The following is a 23,294-nucleotide window of genomic DNA, read 5'->3' as shown; positions in this document are numbered from 1 at the left end:
CTGAGAAAATAAAAGCATTTTTAATGATAAAAATCAATCTTTTTGGCTCAGGGAACAGATATTCCCTTTGCTGAAGATTTACACAGGGGCAATGCTCAACCGTGCACAGCTGTACTTCAGCTACAAGACTTATATCTACGTCCTTGTGGCTTAGATGAAGTCACAGAGGATGTAGATATACTGTAGTGGTGGATAAAAGCTTTGAAAAAAAACCAAAGCATTATCAGTGTAAAGGTCAAAGGAATCCTTTAGTGAATAGTCGGTGACTGGAGATTCAATCGCTCAGCAAAAAAAGAGTAGAGAAGAAAGCACTTTACAGGGAAATTTGCCATAAAGACCAATCAATGATGCCAAATAGTGACCCTTCTAAAAATGCTCGGATAGTGATGACTGCCTCTCCCGCCTCCTCCCCTGGCCGTCGAGATGGGAGGGGGGCTTGGCAGATATGTCGGGCGAAGCAGTGTTTGTACGAGGCCGTCATGTCAGCCTGCCCTCCACCCAATTGGGCAGGGCACTGGACGGGCTGAGGGGGGGGGGGGGGACAAATAGCGCAGATCGCCTGTCTGGAGGATACATCTCCTGACGAAGCCGGAAGTCCGGCGAAACTGGTCGAGGATGCCACGCTCCTCCACCATGTGCATGGGGACCACTGCCTCGCCTCCCCGTGAGCCACGTATGGACTACCCTTGCGCTCACCAATGTTGGCTGAACTGTAAGAGCCTTCTGGGCTATGCACACACCACTGCTGCTTCTTCTTTGCATGATTGCTTGATCGCTTAGTTGTGTCCCACACAGCGCAGACACCTACCAGCTACACAAGCCTATTACCCAGATGAGCAATGTATTGCATGGACTTTGCAGACTCTACTGCCCTACATAACATTATGGCTGGAATGAAATGCATCTTGTCTGCTGCACTTGCTGTGAGGGAATACAACATTTGAGTTGAGGTGTGTTGCGGCTTCAGCTCAAAAATATCTGCAAGTGCATTTTCTGAACTGTAGGTGCATTGTCCACCTCAGCCGGTTTGATCTGTGCTGCAACTTTGCTAGTTATGCTGGCTTTGTGCCACCAATGACATCTTCCTGTTCACTACATTATTGCTGGATAATGGATTCTGTTGTGGAGGCAACTACCTGCATTTCCCTCAACAAACTGCTTGGTTTACACGGTTTTCATGCCAGACTGATTTTTGCTTGTCTTGTTTTACCAACAACATCTGGTCTAGACCATCTTAGTTAGTTAATGCCACAGAGCTGTCAATTGACAATCTATTACTCTGGAACTTGGTTTAGTCTGATACAGACAAGGATTCCACGTTCCTCAGATGATGATTGCTTAGACTGATGTTCTAAGGCTAACCTTACACAGCGATATATACTAAACCTAGTCTACATGCTGCATCTAGTGGGTGCTTGTTGGGGGGGAGTTCTTGGGGTTGAAAGGGGTGGGACTGGTTGCAGTGACTGGACACATATGTTTTTAGTGAAGTATTGATGTATTAATAAAGGTTAAATATAGTATAAAAAGGGATACCTTTATTTAGCAGATCAGAGAAGGTAAAACAAAAATTAAAACCTTTTTTGGAGTTCTACTTTGAGATCATTTATTCTTCATTTCTATGCCTGGTCTTCTGGAGAAGAACAGTTGCTTGAATTATTATAATTGCCAAGAAATGACAGGATTCCAGTGAATCCAGCATTTAAATGCACCAGTAGTTTTTCTGTCGCTGTTATGGCTATCTCTGTCTTTTTAAACAATAAAAGAGCTATATATTACTGATGTGGTGCTGTGGACTCCTTCGTGTTGGACTTTACTTGACCCATTTTGGGCTACTGGGTCTATCCACTTTAGCACACGTCTGTCCCCATTTGGGTGCTAGTCTATCTGGTTTCTCCAGTAGTTTTTATGAACCTATCCAGGATGTATTTTCTATCATTCATAGAAAGCCACAGGTAAAACTGCAAAACATTTGTAATAAAAAGTACCGTAGATATTTTGTTGCAGTATAATATATTATACAGCTGTACTGATATCCGTTTTGCATAATAGAGCCTTTTCTACCTAGAAATTGTAGATTGTCAGAATGATGAAAGTGTACATATGCTTGGACAGCACGTTGCTGGTGAGGCCATTTACAATAAATATGCAAGATTTAAATGGGTCTGTAAAGCTGAGTACACACGTACGATAACGATCGTTCGAAAACGAACGATAACGACAATCGGACCGATAATCGTGCTTTCCAAATTTTCCAACGATCGTTTTTTTGGACGATAACGACCGTTATCGTTCAATCCGACCGATCCAACCCGGCGGATTTTTTCGAAAGATAATCGTTCAATCGTTGCAGTGTGTACAAAGATCGTCCGATAATGATTATCTGTGGAGTAGTACGCATGTTCTTATTGCCTGTCATAACGTCACTTCCGTTTGCGCACGCATTTTTTTATCGTTCGTCGTTCAGTACTTTATACTTATATCGTTCATGTGTGTACACAATCGTTCATTAAGAACGATCTTTTCGGTCTAATTTGAATATCGTGTAAACGTCACGAATCGTTCGTAACGAACGATCTTTATCGGACGTGTATACGAACCTTAAGTCTAAAAGCTAGATAAATGAAAAAAAGTACTGAAAAAAATGTGCATTAGTCTTTGCAAACTGTAACATTGTGCAAAATGCATTATATAATGTAGAAAAAAAAAAACATTCATCCCCGCCTACATTATCATGGAACCAGGCTTGTCTATAACATAAAAATCATGCTGTACAAGCTAAAAAATATTAAGACCTCATGCTTCCAAAATGCATGGTGCTTTAAGATACAATCTTGATACTTAAAGGAAGTGGCTATTGTCCCAACAGCCTCATGATGGGCCTGCCATTTTAATGAGCATTTTCACTGACCAATGATAAAAAGACAGGAAGATTGGGAATAACTATGCCAACAGTGTTTTGAAAACTGTATCAGGTGGACACTCTGCAAGGCTTTATTCATGCACCTTTGTGTCTGCTGTCAATTTTTGAAATTCAATAGTGAACACAGGTTGCTCTTTGTATCCACACTCTGCAATTACTTTTTAAGTATGAGATGTTATATGGTAGACAGCTTCAGGTGGTTTAATCTCCAACTTTCCCCCAGACCTATTGCATAGGACTGCGCCATCACTAAGGGATACTCTTGTCAAGAGTCATTTCAATGGATCCGCAAATCCACATAGGTTATGGAGATACTGTACTTGTTACGGGATGCATGTTTTGCAGATTTATGCATGTGGGCAGGACAGTTGTGCTCCCCAGCGGGAGACCGTGGAACTGAAGTAATTTTGTTAAAGGACAACTGTAGTGAGAGGTCTGTGGAGGCTGCCATATTTATTTCCTTTTAAACAATACCATTTGCCTGGCAGCCCTGTTGATCTATTTGGCTGCAGTAGTGTCTGAATCACACCAGAAACAAGCATACAGCTAATCCAGTCAGATCTGACAATGTCAGAAACACTTGATCTGCTGCATGCTTGTTCAGGGGCTATGGCTAAAAGTATTAGAGGCAAAAGATCAGCAGGATAGCCAGGCAACTGGTATTGTTTAACCACCTTAGCGGTATGGACGAGCTCAGCTCGTCCATTACCACCAGAGGGTGCCGCTCAGGCCCTGCTGGGCCGATTTTGTTGAAATAAAAAGCAGCACACGCAGCCGGCACTTTGCCAGCCGCGTGTGCTGCCTGATCGCCGCCGCTCTGCGGCGATCCGCCGCGAGCAGCGGCGAAAGAGGGTCCCCCCAGCCGCCTGAGCCCTGCGCAGCCGGAACAAATAGTTCCGGCCAGCGCTAAGGGCTGGATCGGAGGCGGCTGACGTCAGGACGTCGGCTGACGTCCATGACGTCACTCCGCTCGTCGCCATGGCGACGAAGTAAGCAAAACACGGAAGGCCGCTCATTGCGGCCTTCCGTGTTACTTCTGGCCGCCGGAGGCGATCAGAAGAACGCCTCCGGAGCGCCCTCTAGTGGGCTTTCATGCAGCCAACTTTCAGTTGGCTGCATGAAATAGTTTTTTTTTTTATTTAAAAAAAACCCTCCCGCAGCCGCCCTTGCGATCTTAATAGAACGCCAGGGTGGTTAAAAGGAAATAAATATGGCAGCCTCCATATACCTCTCGCTACAGTTGTCCTTTAACTGTTCAACTAAATTTGTTGTATATCTTTTGATGTGCCCATGGGGAGGCTTCTACGTGGGTAAGACAACACGGGAGCTTGGAGACCACACGTTGGAGCACTTGAAGAATATTTGCAGTATTGGTTCCATGTCTCGTATCGTGGAGCATTTCAGAAACGCTCATGGTGCAGATACTAAAGGTCTTAGATTTGTGAGTTTGGATCGTATCCACACATCCATCGGAGGCGGCAACTGCGATCTTTTGCTTATACAAATAACATAGGTGGATTTTACATTTACATGAAACGTCCCCTCCGGATCTGAACTAAATGGAAGGTTTTGCCTCCTTCCTAACCATATAATAATGAATCTCTTTTTCCTTGATCGCCTGGATTTGTCGTCTTGTCTCCCTCTCTCCACGGTTATCCAGGATTCTGGCATATAGGTGAAAAATAGTGTATGGCATATATTATGCATGTGTGCACCTTTGTTGGCATGCATATAGAGCAATGCATGGCTTAGTATAGCTCTCTTATTCCTGTCTTCCCTTATAGGTATTGGGATTAAGGATAGTAGTTGTGCTGGAGTGAGCAAATGCTGCGGCTGGTACCTCTCCTATCCATCCATCTGTGCTTTTGCCATACCCGCCTTCTGGTTGTTTCTGCCCGGACTCTGCGTTTGTTGGTTGCTAAGCAACTTAGGCCTACCAGGTCATCTGGAGCGCAGACGCGGGTGGTGGGTGGGTGCGGTGTCGGCGGTGCTACAGGACTAGCCAGCCGCAGTATACGAGTACGGGGTTTAATTTAATGCAGCAAGCCACAACTCCTGAGGAATCCTGAACCATGGCAGAAAAACATGTAGAGGCCTACGTAGCTCTGCATCACGCCGCTTGGACCTGAGTGCCTCTCCCTACTCTAAGTCACATGCCGCTCCATGGATCTCCGTCTGGGTGCATTGATCCCCAAGCCCTCCATACACCAACATCAGGGCTGGGCATACAGCTGTTTGAGACTTTGTTCCACATATTTAGCAGCTCCCACTTGCCTATTGTCCACCACCAGAAGCAAATATGGATACCTCGGATGCATCTGCGGTCTGTCAGCCTTGCTTTGCACCTAGGACATTACTGCAGAGGTGTATTCCACCAGGACTTGTGGGTGAGCATATTCTGTACTGTAGGACAAAAAGTAGAAAAACACTTGGCACTCGATATGCGGGGGTGAAAGTTCCCTCAACTGCTTCTATCCAGCATCATTCTAAACTACCCATCTTGTGCATCAACTGGCTTGTAGGATAAGGGAGGGAATGTGCAAACTGTTATGTCGACAACACACTGGCAATCACTGGTACATAAAGGCAGACCGTGCATCATTCCTAATGCTGCTTTTTAATTCTACATTAGCCACCACAAAACATTCAAAAACATGTCCATGAAAGTACAAGGCATATTCACCAAACCTGGGTCGGGAAATAGTGCAAAGATGGGTGCCGGGAGGGTGACAAGGGGATGGATGGACGGCACAACAGCCGTTTCACGCCGGTGTGGCGCTTGCTCACGTGCGTGTCCTGGGCAATGGCGCTGCACTCGGACTTCCGAGATGGAGCTCATAAGCTTCGCCCATCCCGCACGCCATTGGTACAGTGGACTAGAGGGTAAGAGGTTAGGGGTGAAGGGGCAGGGAATCTCTTCCTTTGGCGTAATATACAATATACTGCGTGCATGCATAAAACAGGATTTGAACAAGTGACACTTCAAATATAAACACAAATTTGGTGACGTGTGGACATCATTCATGCAAATGAGCATTATATATATAGTGCAATTTAAATACGTTAAGTGAACACTTAGCGTATTAGCTAGCTTAGCGTATTTAAACACTTAGCATATTTAAATTGCACTAGGATATGTATAATGCTCGTTTGCACGAATGATATCCACACGTCACCCAATTTGTGTTTATATTTGAAGTGTCACTTGTTCAAATCCTTTTTAATGCATGCACGCAGTATATTGTATATTACGCCGAGTGAGGACTTTCCCCGCCCCTTCACCCCTAACCTCTTACACTCTAGTCCGCTGTACCAATGGTGTGCGCAATGGGCGGAGCTTACGAGCTCTATCTCGGAAGTCCGAGCACAGTGCCATTGCCCAGGACACACGCACGTGAGCAAGCGCCATACCGGCACGAAACTGCTGTTGTGCCGTCCATCCATCCCCTGGTCATGCTCCCTGCACCCATCTTTGCACTATTTCCGGGCCCAGGTTTGGTGAATATGCCTGTTATTTTCTTGGACGTTCTTGAATGTTTTGTGGTGGCTAATGTAGAAATGCAGCACTAGGAACGGTGCATGGTCTGCCTTTATGCACCAGATATTCTGTACTGTGTATTATGCTACTGTGGCCACTTACTTCATCTTGCTTGCCCCATTCTGTGAACCTTGCTGGATTTAAACTTGAGCCTGCCTGCTAGTGTGGCCTTGGCAGATATTGTTAAAATCCTACTGCGCTTTAAAACTATACAGCTTTCCTAGTTAGACTTGCTAAGCGGCTGTTGCTGACAATACTGCTTATTTGCATAACTTATTGCAACAGCGCTATGGACGATTAATACAAGTTTCATTAATGGTGACATAAGCACGAAGGAGGCCTTCAATACATGCTTGTTTTCCCAGTTTATTGCCCTTAATGAACATCTGTATGTGTGTGCGGTGTGGAAGCATTTGAGTGTGTACAATGTGAGATTGGTTGGGTTGTAGTTGCATTTGAGAATAGCAGCTTTTTTTTTTAAATGAACTTTTGCTTTCCATAGCATGTTAATAAGGAGGCTTTTAGAAACATTGTAGCCCCTTACACACTCCAATAAGTTCTAGTTCACCATGAGCTTGCTGGTTAGTCTGTACCTCTGGGTGTTCAAGTTCGAGCTGAAATGGTTCAGCAGTTTGCATAGTTAGGGCTGGGGCCAGTGGCATAACTACAGAGCTGGACGCCCCAGTGCGAGTTTTACTTGGGGCCCCCCCAACACTTGATATAGCACCTAAAAACCAACCAAGGACAGCTGCAGTGTCAGATGTGTATTTAGAGTAAGCCAACAGAGAATAGAGCCACATTATTCCATGCCATGCACTGATGAAGACCAACTAGTCTGAAACAGTCTGTATGCATGTTGGATTATTGTGGCTCTGTATAATTAACAGCTGACATTGCATTCCAGTGGATCTGGAGGTGTGTTTAGCTTCTAAGGACAACAATGGTTAATTTGCATATTTCAGCAGTGATGCACTGGGAGACATCTCGGTGCTAACTTCAACCTGAATTATCGCAAATACTTTGTTTTAAGAAAGCAAATTTTTGCTTTTTTTTTAACCTGGTAGTATTCATTTAGTATTCAATAAAGTAACGTGATTTTTAACACAGATTATAGTTGGTATTTATTGGTACGCATACCCCACATTATACACCTTCATTGGTTAATATTGCTTATCCTATTTATCCATGGCACAATTATACATTTTCAAAAAACAGCGTTGCCAAGAAAACAAAGGTGTAGGAAACGTGCCTTCACTAGCATTTGAGCATGACTTAATTCCTATAATTATCTAAGACTGGAACAATGACAGTTTGTCAATGAATATAGCAATGTATTATCCCACTTTCTATAAATGTCCATGTTCTAGAGGTTATGGACATATTGGATGTTTTACAAAGCATGGATGAAACCATTGTCTGGAACAATAATAAGTTGGTGAGGCGTTTCTCCACTTTCAAGGACACACAAAAAAGGATGGCTAATATTTTTTTATTCATTTTACTTGAGAAAAGTTTTGTTCTGTAAGCAGTTTTTCATCCCCAGAGTAAGGTGCCGTAGCAAATTGATTTTCGCTATTACCAATTCTTTTTCAATTCCCAGGCTCTTTACACTTTATCAACATGTCAGCCAAGAAATGCAGCTCTTGAAATAAGATTTTTGTGCTTTGAGCCACTTGCTTTCTAGAATTGCAGTAACTATCATGTTAAAGGTATTCTGCTTGGAGGCAGACATTTAATTGCTCTATCATAATGAATTATTACATGGTATGCCTTTGCATAGTTGTAAGTTGTGATTACATGGGATATTCATGGAGGAGCAGATAGCTTCAAGCTTTATAGATTTGGGTACAAAATGACAGTTCTAATATAGTTGATTCAGCTCTAAAATGTATGGATTGGAACATTTTTACACAGAGGTAATATGTTCGGTACTAACTGCTAAGGTAACAAACGCAGAAAATCAGATTATAAATATTCAATGGGCTCTATTCACAAAACTTATCATATATGACCTATTACCTAATTGATAAAAAAAACTCAGCACATTTACAAGCAAAGCAATCACTCAAAGTAAGTTGTTCCTGATTAGCTTAATTTCAATATTTCTTTTCTTACCTTAATCATACTATATTTTTGATTTTTTGGAAGCTTAAAAATGTAACAGATAAGGTGAAGACAGAGGAAAACAGATGAAAAAGCTTTGTGAATCATGACCAATGTCCATCTATAATCATGGTGCACAAAGGCATCAAGAGGATTTTGGTTCCAGGTTATTCCCCTAGTCATTTCTGATTTCTGCTGCACAAGATCAAATGAACGTGTGCCACTATTGCTGTGATTTGAAACCACACAAACTATGTTCTGTATGTTGTACTTGTGTAGCTAGATGTTCTGATTATACTGTGCATTGAACTATTTATCTATGGTCCCCATCCTTACCGGTTTTGTACGCTCTATAGCACTATGAAAGATGTTGGCACTGCACTATAGAAGTACTAAAAAAAAAAAAATAGGGGGCAAGAGGGCTGCACTGCTTTGAGTGTTATTAATGGGAAAGGTTTCATAAAAAAAAAAAATGAAACATGCATATGGACCTCAAGCCTAAAGCGTTTTAAAGGAGGTTTTAAATGTGAAGTCTCCAGCTTAAAATAAGTTATGAATGTGCGCATATTTTAGGATCCATTGTTTTTAGGTATGTGTATATATGGAGAGGGCCATGATGGCATTACTCTACACCCTAGAAATAGAATGCACCGACATAAAAGCTTGGTTAAGCCAATCAGTCATGTACAAGTCAAAAGTGGTCTGTGAAACTACACTTTCCTCGGTTACAGTACTGTAGCACCTATGGTAAATATTTTGTGTTTAGGGTTTACCCCAAATAATAGCCCATGACGACTTGGACATTTAACTGGTCAAAAATAAAATAATTTCAGATATTAGATAAACAGAATGCTCAAATTACTACTCCTTTAAGACTGTGTCCCAGACAGTTATTGCTCAATATCCCATTCATGGTACATAGGGGTTGATGGGTGCTGTACCACTAAAAACCCCTCTTTGCCCTGGATGCCAAGTGTACAGCCATATGTAGGTTATAAATCTGTAAACAAAGAGTACGGTAGTGCAAAAAAAAAAAAAAAACCACTAGGGGACCACTTTAATATAATGAAAAATGGTTCAGGAAGCAATTCAAACAAAAGTCAATGGAAAACAAGTGTGTAATTTGAAATGAAACAGTGAAAACTACCAATAAAAGAAAACAACAAAACAGTGTTTAAAGTATGGTGTGAAAATGTCCAGTGGAAAAAAGTGAGGTAAAAATATATTTTTTCTAATTTTGGACTTCAGAAACCTAAAAGGCAGAATGAAGAATTCTTCAGTAAATCCCAAAGGAGCCAACAAAAAAATAAGACCACACAGACTAACATAATAAAGCCTAAAAATATTTATGGTCAGGAAAGTTGAAGAGATTAAGTTCAGATTATTAACAAGAGCATTCTAAGATAAAATGCATACATATTTCATAAGTAGAAAAATGCCTTGGCAAAAAAAAAAATAGCATTTATTTATCACTGGGAACATTGTTTATTCATAAATAGAACATTTAACAAAAGCCCAGGACAACTGGAGCAAGATACAAAGGGTAACAGGGGAATAACACATTCTGTTTCCATCATTGTATCATGGATGCATTGAAAAAAATGGTCACCCATCACATTTAGTTTACAATTTTACTCAATGGGCACATCATTCATAAGCCATCCCAAAATCGGAAAAAAAAAGATAAATAACCCTTAAAGGCAAATAATTTCTTCATTTTTTTAAACTGATTACATATGGGATGTCATAAGCACGTCCACCAGGACTAAAATACAGCAGAATCTTCACATTTTGCTCTTTCCAAAGTATGCAGCAGAACAAGTGGAATACTATACTAAACTTGCAGACGCAGCTGTTTTGGACGTCTCATTTGCTATATTAATTACACCTATGCTGCCTAAATTATAAAAGTCTGGACAAGTTGACGGCTCCTGAAAAATCATTCCATCTCCTGAGAAATGACGCTGTTTGGCTATTTGGCCTGTTGCAAAGGAGATTCTTTATTTCAGAAATCTCAGTTTAATGTTCTTTTGTCTCTTAATATCTCATTTGAATTCTTAAGTTAAAAAAAAGAAAAAAAATCACAACATATAAACTATCCTTTGAGAGGTTTTTTTTTACCCTTGTGTCTTGATAAAGAATTTTTGTTTTTTAAAAAAATTAGAAAATTAGGTTGCCAGAGAGTCAGTGTTCCTGCAAGATGACTGATCATTTGCAAAGGAATTTGTGTAGCTCACCTGATTTAGCGATTCCTGACCTATCCATAATCGCAACAAATTTAAATTTTTCCAAAACCTGAGAAAACACTTTGAAACCTAATATGGGATTAAGTACCGGTACATTTCTAAAACACACAAAATAAACTATGGATTTACGAGTTCAGGGTTTACGCTCGGTTGCCGCTATAGAACAAACAGTAAGTATATGACATGTCATTCAAAATAAGTCAGCCTCCGCTTCTTTCAAACATCTGCACATAGTAGATCTATCCATTTGCAATAAATGCCCCCAAACAGAAGATACAGTTTGATTTCATTTGAGGAATACAGATGATGCAGCGTCTCAAACAAAAAGATGGGTCTGAAACGGTAAATTTAAGAAAAAAGCTACACAATTTTTGAACATTTCCACCAAACTCAGAGTAAATAAAAATGATTGAAAGTACCAAGGGTGACAGTATTTAATTATGGCTTTCTCTTAAAGGGAACCTAAAGTGTGAAGCATATGGCGGCTGACATTTCCTTTTGAACAATACCAGTTGTCTGGCTGCCCTGCTGATATTTCAGGGATTTGAAGGGTCAGAATAGCACCTAAAACAAGCATGCAGCGAATCTAGTCAGGCTTCAGTCAAACATCTGACCTGCGTGCTTGTTCATAGTCTATGGCTAAAGACCCATACTCGCTATGCGATTTTTCTGACTGGTGAATTTTTGGGTGACGAGCAATATTGTCCACGATCTTGCAACATTGGCACAAGTGCACGATTATGCAAACCAAGTTTATCGATGTGCAGGAACAATGACCGCCACGGCAGATTGGATTTTTCAGATTCCGAGGACTCCTGTACAAAGTACCGGGATCACTTGAACGATTGTTTGCACCCATCCCGTGGCGTTGTATAAATCTGCCGGCAGGAAGATGGATTGGAAAAGCTTGTCGTGGGACATCGCTGGGATCCATTTTCCTGCCTCATGAGGAGAGTATTCAGCTTTAGGGCTCTTTCACACTGCATATCGCAATACGATTTTGCTACAATTTTATGGAGATTTTCACTTGATGCTAGAAACACAACGCAAAAAGGCATAAAAAAATGCAGCATGCAGGACTTTTGAGATGAGGCAAAATCGCATCACAGTAACATTACACTAGTATAAACCGGTACTGTAATTCTTTATTTTGCTGATGTCCTGGTATTTTGCATGCAATTGCAAAACACAGCAAAATTGCATGTTGTTAAAAACAGTCCAAAAAGTAGAGTCAGGGGATCAACAGGGGAGCCAGGTAATTTGTATTGTTTAAAAATAAATATGCCACCCTCCATGTCCTCCTCACTTTAGGTTCCCTTTAACCACTTAAGTACCAGCGGTCTCTGCCCCCTTAAGGACCAGAGACTGCTGGTACCAGAAACGGCAGAACACTGACAGATAACGACGAATCGCCGCACATACCCGCTGCAATCGCCGTCACCACCGCATTTCGGGAACCTGGGACAGTCACTCTGCCGTCTCTATGAAGGGCAGTGTTCCTGTGAGCCGCTCAGGAGCGGCTTGGCTCCTGACCCTGTCTTTCAATGTAAGCCAATGGGAGTTGCTTACATTGAAAGTCAGGGCCAGGAGCCAATGAAATCGTCCCCTGGCCCGCTCACAGGGCTCTGGCGTCAGAGACAGGCAGAGCAAGTGAGCTGCGGTGAGAGACGTCGGTATTCAGCAGCGAGTTCAGTAGGAGCGACGGAAACAGCAAATGCACACAGCAGCGGTTGATTGAAATCTACGCCCTGCCAGCCAGGTAACCACCAAAACAGGGCGTAGATTTCAATCAGCTTGGTCCTAAAGTTGTTAAAAGAACGCCACTTTTCATTAGGCTGGGCATTACACTATCAGAATTCCATAAACCTTTACATCTTTCAAAGGGTATTAGACGCGAACATTCTGCAATATTTTCTAGGGTGTTCATCCAATTCCCTTGTTGATTAGTACCTGAGGAATTAGAGGTGTACAAAAAAACCAAAAACAAAAACGACAAAACTGACAGCTCAAGAATAAAAAAAATGACCTATATGAACACAGCAGATTAGCATAGAGTAGAAAACTCCCCTCAACTACTAATCAGCAAGGAAGGGTAAAAGATGTAAAATATGAAAGCCATTCATTTCTGACCAGATTTATTTGTCTTCTTGAGTCATTACAGACTTGCATGGTAGGAGAAATTTAGACTAAGGTCCATACCATAGTCTAGCTCCAGTTTTGGGAGAAGAATCAGAGAACTATTAGCATGTTTTAAGCCTTGTACACACGAACCAATCTATCTGATTATTGTCTGACGTCAGTCTGGTGGACAATCAGGCATGTGTACGCACACACACAAATGACAAGATGATGCACACACAAGACTAAAATGGGCAACTGATAACAGGCAATTTGCGTGATCCAACCGTCGGATCTACTCACGACTATTGGGCTGATATAGTGCAGTTGGTTGTGTGTACAAGTCGTTTGAACAACTTGTACTTGTTTTGATTGCGGTTGTATCGTGCAGTCTGTCATTCTGCATGTGTGCACAGTATGTAAATGCGTTTGTAAGTCGTGTGGACATACAGGTCGTATGGTTGGTCGTGCTCTGCTTGTGCACTTGTTGGACATGTGTACACACCCTTCGGGATGCCAGAGGAACCTGGACTTGCCTGGAGCAAATCCTGAAATGCTATGCAAATCATGTCATTGGCTAGGTTTGAACTTGAGTAAATGTACTGTTTCTATCCACATACAAAGTCTGTAGATAAAAAGTAAAAAAAATCCAAAAAAGAAAAACTGCACAATACCCTCAAAAATTTGGCCAGCAGGATACAATTACTACTTGGCAGTCTGAGCATCTGTGAGTCTGTCTGTGAGATTTTCAAGATTTACAAAGAGCATTACATTTTCAAAGCTTTGCCTAAACCAAAAGATTCCAGCAACAAGGGACAGAAAGATGATGAGTACAGCCTAACATTTTATGAGATTTTTGTAAATAAAAATAAACCTGCATGTTGCTAATAAAAGTTATTAAAACATTTTGAAATAATCACAAAGAGCTACAAATAGACCAATTAATGTACCCAAAATTTCACAGCGTTTGTATAACATTTTACTTGTTGGCACATATCCAAAAGAAAAGGTAAATGGCTGTTATAAAAGATGAAACTTGAATAGACTGATGTCAGTAGCAGCAACACCCTGCTTCTATGAGGAAACATGCTAACATTTGAACATCGTCTTTAGGTATGACATGGTTATGAGCAGTGGTAATGGTCCATTAGATGACAAGCTATCTAGTGACAAAATGTTTAACATAGTCCTCCGGTATTATGTGGCCCAGCTTAAAAAACAAAAACAAAAAACACAACAATGTTTACAAGCTATACATTTATAAGGGTCTCTGTGTAGACACAGTTTGATGTTTGGACAGTCTCAAAACCAGTAAATACCCTTTGTAATTTATTTGACATGCTAGTGATTTTCTAAAATGTTAAGCAAAAAACAACATTATTATTTTAAGTAAGCATTTTCCAGCATGTGGTCACTTTTGTATTGCTTTAGGGGAAGGGCGAGTTATAAATACCAACCGAGAACCAGCAGTGACCTTAGTACAAACTCTACTTCTGATTTATGTATTCCAACTTTCCAGTCCTTTCAACTTTCCTGGAGGGTAAAATATATCCATTCTTATTTCTTTTGGCATTAAACAGTCTTTACCTCCTCTACTAAATCTATTAATCGCAACAGAGGGGCCTACAGACCTGGCTTGTTCAGCAGGGGAGGGGTCAAACCATTCTCTGATGTCAGTGTCAATCAATGAATCCTCAAAGAACTCCCTCTTGCTTCATTGTGTCCTCTCAACCACTAACAAGCTCAACATTTACTTACCAGCAGGAGTTACTTACAATAACCTTACATATGCCTTATTGATAGAATTAATCTTCTGAAAGGTGTTCAAATTTAAATTCCTCAGACCACAGCAAAAATTATATCTTTAAAACATTTCTTAAATGGCTAATGTAGCAAAACATGATCAATCATAATTCATAAGTTCAAGGATACAGTCAATATTTTCTGGCTTGGAAAAAAGCACACAAGTGCAGCTGTATGATTTAGAAGACAACTTTGTGTGTGAAAAGTATGGATTGATAAGCAGCCAATGACAAAGCTGCTAATTCCTATAAAGGGAGAAGGAGACGACAGGGAGACTATCTGCACCTTATCTCTCAGAAATAATCCAAACATTTGTAGAGCACTTTTCTCCTGTCGGACTCAAAGCGCTCAAGAGCTGCAGCCACTGGGAAGAGCTCAAGTGACCACCCTGCAGTATTATGGAGTCTTGCCTTGAACTCCTTACTGAATAGGTACTGACCCCTAGCCAGGATTCAAACCCTGATCTCCCATGTCAAAGGCGGTGCCCTTAACCACTTAAGGACCGCAGCATTTTTCTATGTTCTGTGCTGCGTGGGCTCTCCAGCCCTCAGCACAGATCGGGTGGCAGGCAGGGCGATCAGACTTCCCCCCCCCCTTTTTTCCCACGAGGAGGATGTCCTGCAGGGGGGGTCTGATCGCAGCCAGCTATGTGTGTGTAGCGGGGGGCTCCTCAAAGCCCCTCTCCGCAGCGCTATTCCCTCCTCCCTTTCCTTCTCTCCCTTCCCTTCTCTCTATGGGAGGTACAGGACGGCGATCCGTCCTGCACCGCCTCTGATAGGCTTCAGCCTATCAGACGGCGGTGATACCCGGCCAATCAGAGGCCGGGGATCGCCGATCTCCTTTACGGCGCTGCTGTAACAGCAACGGCGTACGATGTAAACAGGGGATTTCTTCCCCGCGTGTTTACATTTAGCCTGCGAGCCGCAATCGGAGGCTCACAGGCTGTTCACGGAGCCCCCCGCCATGAACTGACCGCTCGAACGAGCGGCCGTTTCCATGGAAATATTGGAAAGACCTATTGGCGGCAGCTGGTCGTTAAGTGGTTAAAGTGGATCCGAGATGAACTTTTACTCATTGCATAATTTTGTTCCTTTCCTATTGTTTATAGGGCATTCCTCCAGCCAAATACTTTGTTTTTGTTTTAATACTCTAATTCCCTATAAACTAAATAAGCCTCACCCACAGCTTCAGAGAGCCTTGGCATTTTCAGACAGTAGCAAGGGCTCATGGGAGCTCAGCCTGGGCAGGAGGAGGGGGAGGTATTACTAGCAAGAGATTTCATAGGCAGGAGAGGGGGGGGGGATTAGGTTTTTTTCACAGGCTGAGCGCTGAATTTGCTGATAAGCTTGCCTGTGTGTAATGTTTACAAACAACATTGTATCACAGGAAGAAATAATCATATTCTAATGAAGCTGTTTGCAGCTAGATTTGCTGTGTAAACTATCTAAACGTTAGATATGATATATAGACAAGTTACTTGTTATAGCTAGTTTTTCATCTCGGATCCGCTTTAACCAGTACTATCCAGCCACCCACTATTATTCCATAGAGAAAAATTAGGTAAGGAGGCTAAAAGGGAACTTGAAGCAAGAGGTATATGGAGGCTGCCATATTTATTTCCTTATAAGCAATACCACTTGCCTGGCTGTCCTGTAGTTCCGCTGCCTATAATACTTTTAGCCATAGACCCTGAACAAGCATGCAGAAGATCAGGGTTTTTTTTTTAATTTTATTTTTCACAAAGGAGGGTTGCAAAAACCGCCAGAGCCTGCGGGGAATATAGAAGTCCCCGCTTGGTGTCCCAGGACTGGAACTGCTGGCGGCTCACTCTCCTTCGTAATTTTCAAAGGACTACAAGGTATTCCAAACTATGAACCCCAAAGGGAATGGGCTAATCTAAATACACTGGTGGAGGCGCCCTAGAAATATCACGGTATAAGCTATAATTTTAAGAATGTGTTATGGCTTCCCTTTTCAAAAGGACAAACCATGTTCCACGTTTTTTAGTGGAAAAATATTCACGGACATAAGATAATGCATTTCACGGGTTCTGGCCTGATTCCACAGGTCAATAAAAAGTTACTTGGGAATGCGAGCACCTGTGATATCAGAGGCACTCACACTTGTGACCTATTGCTCACAAGGCACTTTTTATTGACCTGTGGAAGCAGGTCAGAACACATGAGCACTCACCGGTACAGGCAGCCAGAGAGCCCACCGGTAAAGGCAGCCAGAGAGCCCACCGGTACAGGCAGCCAGAGAGCCCTCCAGGACAGGCAGCCAGAGAGCCCTCCAAAGCAGGCAGCCCATCTTTAATTTAAATCAAACATACTCTTCTACCCACAAACACAAGCTGGAAAACACAGCAATAAAAGAAAAAAAAAAAAAAAAAAAAAAACAGATCAAGTAGTGCCCATAAAATTTCTATCAAAAAACTGAATGATCAAAATTAATGATCACTGTAAAAAGCAAAGAGCAAGCTACTTGCCTCTGGTTAGGAAACAGGATTGTAAAAAAACATAGAACACGCTACGCTGCACATGCTGCAGTGTGAACTGAACCATAGTGGGGCATAGGATTTAGATTTTCAACAGGTTTACACATGCATTCATAAGGCCTTCCTTCTGTCTTCCTCCAAACAGACTGACTTATTTTAGCATGAAACATTTAAAAGTGGTTTTCCATTTATCTTTTGGGCAGACAACACTACATAACAAATAATAAAATGTTATAGCACTCAGATATAGGTATCAGAAGCTATATAAAAGTCAGTCAGAGAAAGGGATGATCTCACACAAACTTCAGCCAAGAAATGTGCTGAAGTATTATGAAACGAGAGAAGTCAAAGGGATGATTGGATTAAGATCGTTTTATGAGAAATCTATGCAAATTGCTTGTATATTCTGAATTTAGCATGGGAACATGTTGATTTTTGCCTGAGACAGTCTAGTTCTGGGGCTTTCCCATAGGGCATAGTTGTACTTTGACTCTTCACAGTTATGTAGGTCTGTTGTAAAACCAGGAAAGTAGCAAAGCAACTCTTTCTAAGTATATATATATATATATATATATATATATATATATATATATATATATATATATATATATATATATATATATATATTTTTTTACAGATGAACAACGTGTAAAGCAGAAAGTTTACAGGAAATAATAAAAATAGGCCAACCCCCCCCCCCCCTCCACAAGGCTGGGGTATATGTTAACCAGTCAATTCATAGGCACTTCAGGAACTTAACTAAATATAGAGCAAACCATGAACTCTGGGATTCCATACAGAGTAAAATTTCATTTGATTGTTCAAAAATTGGGTATTGTCTTTTTTTTTCTTATTTAAGTTGTGTGACATTACCTGAATATCACGGCTCAGTTGTGCTCATGTTCCTGTTTTGTTATCCCTGAAATGTCACTACTTTACATTTAAGAAGGTTATGTGGGTGACACTGCACACAGCTTGACCCTTCAGTGGCTGGTAGCAGGGGGTCTATTAAACCTTAGACAGCTGACTAAACATTAGCATCCTCAGTGCAAGTGATTAAATTATCTGGCAGTAAGGGAGATGTGGCCATTCCTACTTACTACTTCAGTTGGTCTGTAGTACTTGCTATCAACTTTCACATGGATCTTTCCAGTCTCACTGCAGCGCCCAACTTCATTTTCATTCTTTCCCTCCCACCTGTAAAGAAGCCAAACATGTGATGAGCAGTAGCACAAGGAAAAGGCAGGAACATTTGGTTGTCTTTTTTCAAATCCTTGTGTCAATTCCCACTCCCAAGGTGAGCATAAACTCATTAACAGGCAGAACAAAGGAGACCACAGGTCACAAAAATAATTTCCCAAATTGTCACATTCTTGTCTTGTGTGAAATTCCTAATGTCTCATCAGCTGTATTTCAAGTTTCTTATGGGACAAAACAATACTGTTGTAGGACTTTAAAAATGCAAACGTCTCAAACTACTAAATTAAAAGGTCAAAAATACTCCACTTTTGATAAAGTAAAATAAAGCAGAACTGTTGTCTTATTTCTTTTTGAACAAAACCAAACCAAAGTCCACCCAAAACTTTATCTTCTTTAAGATGAGATAGATAGAATAGTATTGCTTTGCTTAGGTCTAGAAAAGATTAAAATATGGCACCTCTGGGTTTGCCGGTTATCTGGCAGTTCACTGCGTATTGCGATGGAACAGTGAGATGGGCACTCATTCTGCTTAATGATCACCACCACCCGGTAATACTAAGCTGATGCATTGCTGCTGGCATTCATTCATGGTATGACAGGTTCAGACACTGATATTGTGCAAAGTGCTTCTGGTGGGGAGCGGGTGAGAGGTGGCTACCCAGGGGATAATCAGATGGCACAATAACAGTTTTGCATTTTACCATGCTTGCTCTCGTGCTTGTCTGGGCACATGCAAGCGAGAGCAAGCATTGTAACAATGTGAAATGCCTGTTGTGCCATCTGATCATCTGGTTGACCACCTTCTCCTCATCTGCTCCCCACCAGCAACACCCTCCACAATATAGAGGTTTGTACCTTTTTTAATAAACAATATTACGTTATGAGAAGCATTATATGTCTCATATCTGGCGTACACAGCTCGTGTAGTAAGAGCTGCGTGTGACTACAATGCACCCTTGTAATAAGGGCAGAAGCCGACCTAGAGGAGAGTAGAGGATTCTTGTACCCCTGGTAAGGGTACAAGCGACATGCCAGAGAAGCAGGAGGGCACTTTCTACCCTCAAAGCCATAACAGACCTCTGTAGTGAGGGTCTGTGGATCTGGTGTGGAACGTATTACAGTCAAATGCACCTATTCCGTGATTATTGTGGAGCACTGCTGAATACTTAAATAGATGTTTGTACAAGCCATACCACAGAATAAAGAAGTACCTAAAAAGAGTGCCCAAACTATTTGTGGTTTGTCTACTTCAAACATCCCTTAAACCTTGCTGCCACTGGCTATATGCAGTCAGTTACTACTGTCAGTGCCCACATCACCGATATGAAGGTATATTGCAGATAATGAGTATGCATAGGCAGTGGTGTTACACACCAGGCTGGTGTCAGATCACATGCTACCAGTGTAAGAGTATAGAAGGCTGGTAAGGGACATTTCTGAGCAAGTGATTTGCTGATTTTTTTTAGGGGCCAAACCAATAGATAATTATATTGTTGATTTTTGCATAGTTTGGGGTTGGTCAAACATATTACCACCACAAGTATACACAAATACTTCTTTTGGGACCAATACAATAAAGACCATAGTAAATTATAAAAAGTACACTGTATTTTGCCAGATTAGAAACTAAAACTTAAGTGCTAAAAGGATTGATGAAAAACAAAAAACAAAAAACCTAAGCTTAAACATGCTTAATTCTGCTATTCAGAAATGAAGGCCAGACTGAGGCGTTAAAATTTTACACCACAGAGATCCTGATCTGCTTTGATAAAGATCAATGACTGAAAATGAGTCAGAACAAGGGAATTGCCCGTTTCTGGATACCCTGCCTAGACTAAGGCCCAGTGCACACCGAGCGGTTTTTGGAGCGATCCGCCGGCCGCATCCGCCGCTAAAAACGCTTGTCTAATGTATTGCAATGGGATGGTGCACACCGGCGGTTTGCGTTTTTTGCCAAGCCGCAAACGCGCCTCCTGCTGCGCGTTTGCGGTTTTCGGAAGCGTTTCGTCCTCAATGTAAAGTATAGAAAAACCGCAAACCGCTCTGAAAAACGCTAGTTCAGAGTGGTTTGCTAGGCATTTTTGTTACAGTAGCTGTTCTGTAACAGCTTTTACTGTAACAATATGTGTAATCTGCTACACAAAAACGCACGCAAATCCGCTAGGTATGTTTAGAAAACCTCTCTAAACATACCTAGAATCGCTCTGAAATCAGCTCCCAAAACCGCTAGCGTATTGCGGATCTGCTAGCGGTTTTGGTGTGCACTGGGCCTAAATCACAGTTGCCGCTTCTAATTATGCAGTTTCATTAGAAGTAATAGGCAGTATCTGGAAAATAGTAACTCTTATGCTGGGAATACACGGCTCTATTTGGAGCCATTTAGATGGCTTGATAGATTATTTCCGACATGTCCGATCTCTGGCCCGATTGTTTCACCGTTCGATTCTGCATGGAGGACAATGGGAAAAGATAAGAAAAACGAGCGGAAAACGCTTGCAGAATAGAGCGGGCAAAACGATCGGGCGCAGAATCGAGTGGCAAAAATCGAGCCGTGTATGCCCAGCATAACATAAGAAAACCTTTATAGCTTGAGGCTGGGTTCACATATGACATAGCGTGAAAAAGGAGCGTTTTATGCAGGTTTGTGTGCAATTTTTGAATGCATTTTTTGGTGCTTTTGCGGTTTTTAACGCAGATGCGTTTTTCTTGCGTTTTAATGTGTTTGCGGTTCGCATATGTAAAACTCATATGCGTTTTGTATGCGTTTTTATATTTACATTTATGCAAATCACTAGGAGGACAACAGGAAGCAGAAACATCAGAAATCTTCAAAAAAACAAAACAAACAAAAAAAGCATCAAACGCACACAATCATCTTGGCCAATTAAAAACTAAGTATCACTGATGTGTACGAGAGAGAGCGGCGCAGGAGACTTGGGCGCAGGACACAGCCGATATATGGCTGATCTTGCTAGCGCACAAGTCCCGGCCGTATTCAATACTATTCCCCCTCCAGGCCTCCATGGATGGTGGGGAATGAAATAATTCGGCTTCCAGCAATTGCTGGAAGCCAAATTATTAGGTTTTAAAAGTAACTACAGCTCAGTTTTCTGACGGCACCAAAGTTACTCCCTGTGCACTGCTATAGCTGTAATTCCTATTACAGCCGATGGTGGCGCCGGCTGCGCAGAAATCTCCATGCGCTGATTTCAGCGTGTTCGTCACTGATAGCCTGATACATTTTGCAGCTTCCTCAGAGGCTCAATAGATGACATATGACGAGAGGAGTGACAGGTGTGAAGCAAATGTGTAAGTGACAAGCATACGTAATCTGAGACCAATTCACTATGGGTGTCAAATGCTGTAGTGTCCATGTATGCTCTGTGGCTAAAGGGAGTAAAAAGTCTGCTAAGTACAGGTAGTCCCAGACTTACGAACAACCCGCCAATATGAATGGCATGGATTCTGTGTTTTCATGGGAACAAGTTAAAAATGTTTTTTCAAATTGGACTTGTAGTTTGAGAAAATGGATTTAAAAAAAAAATTCAAAGAAAAAATGGCTTTTAAACTTGTATAAGCAGGTACAAAGGGCAGAGGTGACACAGAGGGGGACACTGAAGGCACAAGGGGGCACAGAGGAGGTACAGGGGACAGAGATGGCACAATGTTCTGACTTAAAAACCGGTCGAGTTTAAAAACAAACCTACAGTCCGTATCTCGTTAGTTAACCGGGGACTATCTGTATGCATTTTCTGGTCTAAAAGGCACTTAACATTTGCATGAGTGGTATAAAATAAATGCTTTGGTAACTCATAGAAATTCCCTGATCCATCAATGCAAATTTTTGATTCATGTCATCTTGGAATTTGTACATTTAGTGACTCTTTGGCTCATCACTAGCTGGCAGGCAGGCAGGCGAAGGACAAACTATGTACAAGTCAGAAAAAGGAGAAGGATGGAGAGCTAGGCTGTCCTTTCACTCAGGTAAATATAAACAAATGGTTTACTGCTGCTGCCTGCTGTAATTACTATCTATATCATTTTTCCTCTAATTGATATATACATAGCTAAGATTATATTGACTGGATGTGCCCTAAATTTAATACATTTTAATTAGATTAGTTGTCAAATCTAAAGTAACATAAGGTGACCTTAAATGAGTACTAGCGGAAAAATTTTTTAACTTTTAAAACGTATATACATACAAGTAGTGCATTTCTTCTAGAGTGAAATGCAATTATTTTCCCACGTTGTCGCATACAGTAGGCAGTAAACATCCAACATGTTTTGGACTAGTCCATTTCCTCCTGGGAGATTCTCAGCATTTTGTTTATTCTTTACAAAAGCACTCTGTGGAAAAGATCTACACAAATGTTTGATAGCCTCCCTTCTCTCTAGTCACTATTCTAGAAGTTGGACTAAGCAAATGCCATTCAGTTGGTGCTTTTGAAAATAAAGAAAACCCAGAGACTCCCCCAGTCAGATTTTTACAGCCTACTGTGACAGACATAGGAACTATGTAATTCATAGCGCATTTTACTCTGGAACAAATGTACATTATATACATAGGCATGCAAATGTATTTAACATTTTACAGTTTTTGGCAAAAGTAGTAATTTAAAAATATCCTTCACATTTTAGGGCCCGTCTCCACTATGGTGAATTTGCATGCATTATCTGCATGCAAATTTGCATAGCAATGCATTTCAATGGGCCCGTTTCGATCACAGGCTAAATAAAAACCACCCCCTTTAACAATTATCAAATTACAAACTAAGTCAATAGTAATGAATGGCGATTGAAAAAAAAAAAAAAAAAAAAAAACCCACGACTTTGCATACACCTACTAATCCGAGTTTTTTTTCC

The 23,294-nt window shown here is 41.3% G+C and overlaps 1 protein-coding gene across 1 annotated transcript in view; it reads right to left on the bottom strand.

The window, feature by feature from the left end:
- GMDS (GDP-mannose 4,6-dehydratase) overlaps positions 1-23,294 on the bottom strand; it is an 863,777-nt gene that overhangs the window by 149,309 nt on the left and 691,174 nt on the right. Inside the window, exon 10 of the mRNA XM_068234599.1 lies at positions 18,329-18,425. Within this exon, the coding sequence (XP_068090700.1) occupies positions 18,329-18,425 (97 nt within the window). The remainder of the gene's footprint in view (positions 1-18,328; positions 18,426-23,294) is intronic.

The sequence above is a fragment of the Hyperolius riggenbachi genome, chromosome 5, assembly GCF_040937935.1.
Source record: "Hyperolius riggenbachi isolate aHypRig1 chromosome 5, aHypRig1.pri, whole genome shotgun sequence".
Classification (NCBI taxonomy): Eukaryota; Metazoa; Chordata; class Amphibia; order Anura; family Hyperoliidae; genus Hyperolius; species Hyperolius riggenbachi.
This window is presented reverse-complemented; position numbering and strand designations above follow the sequence as displayed.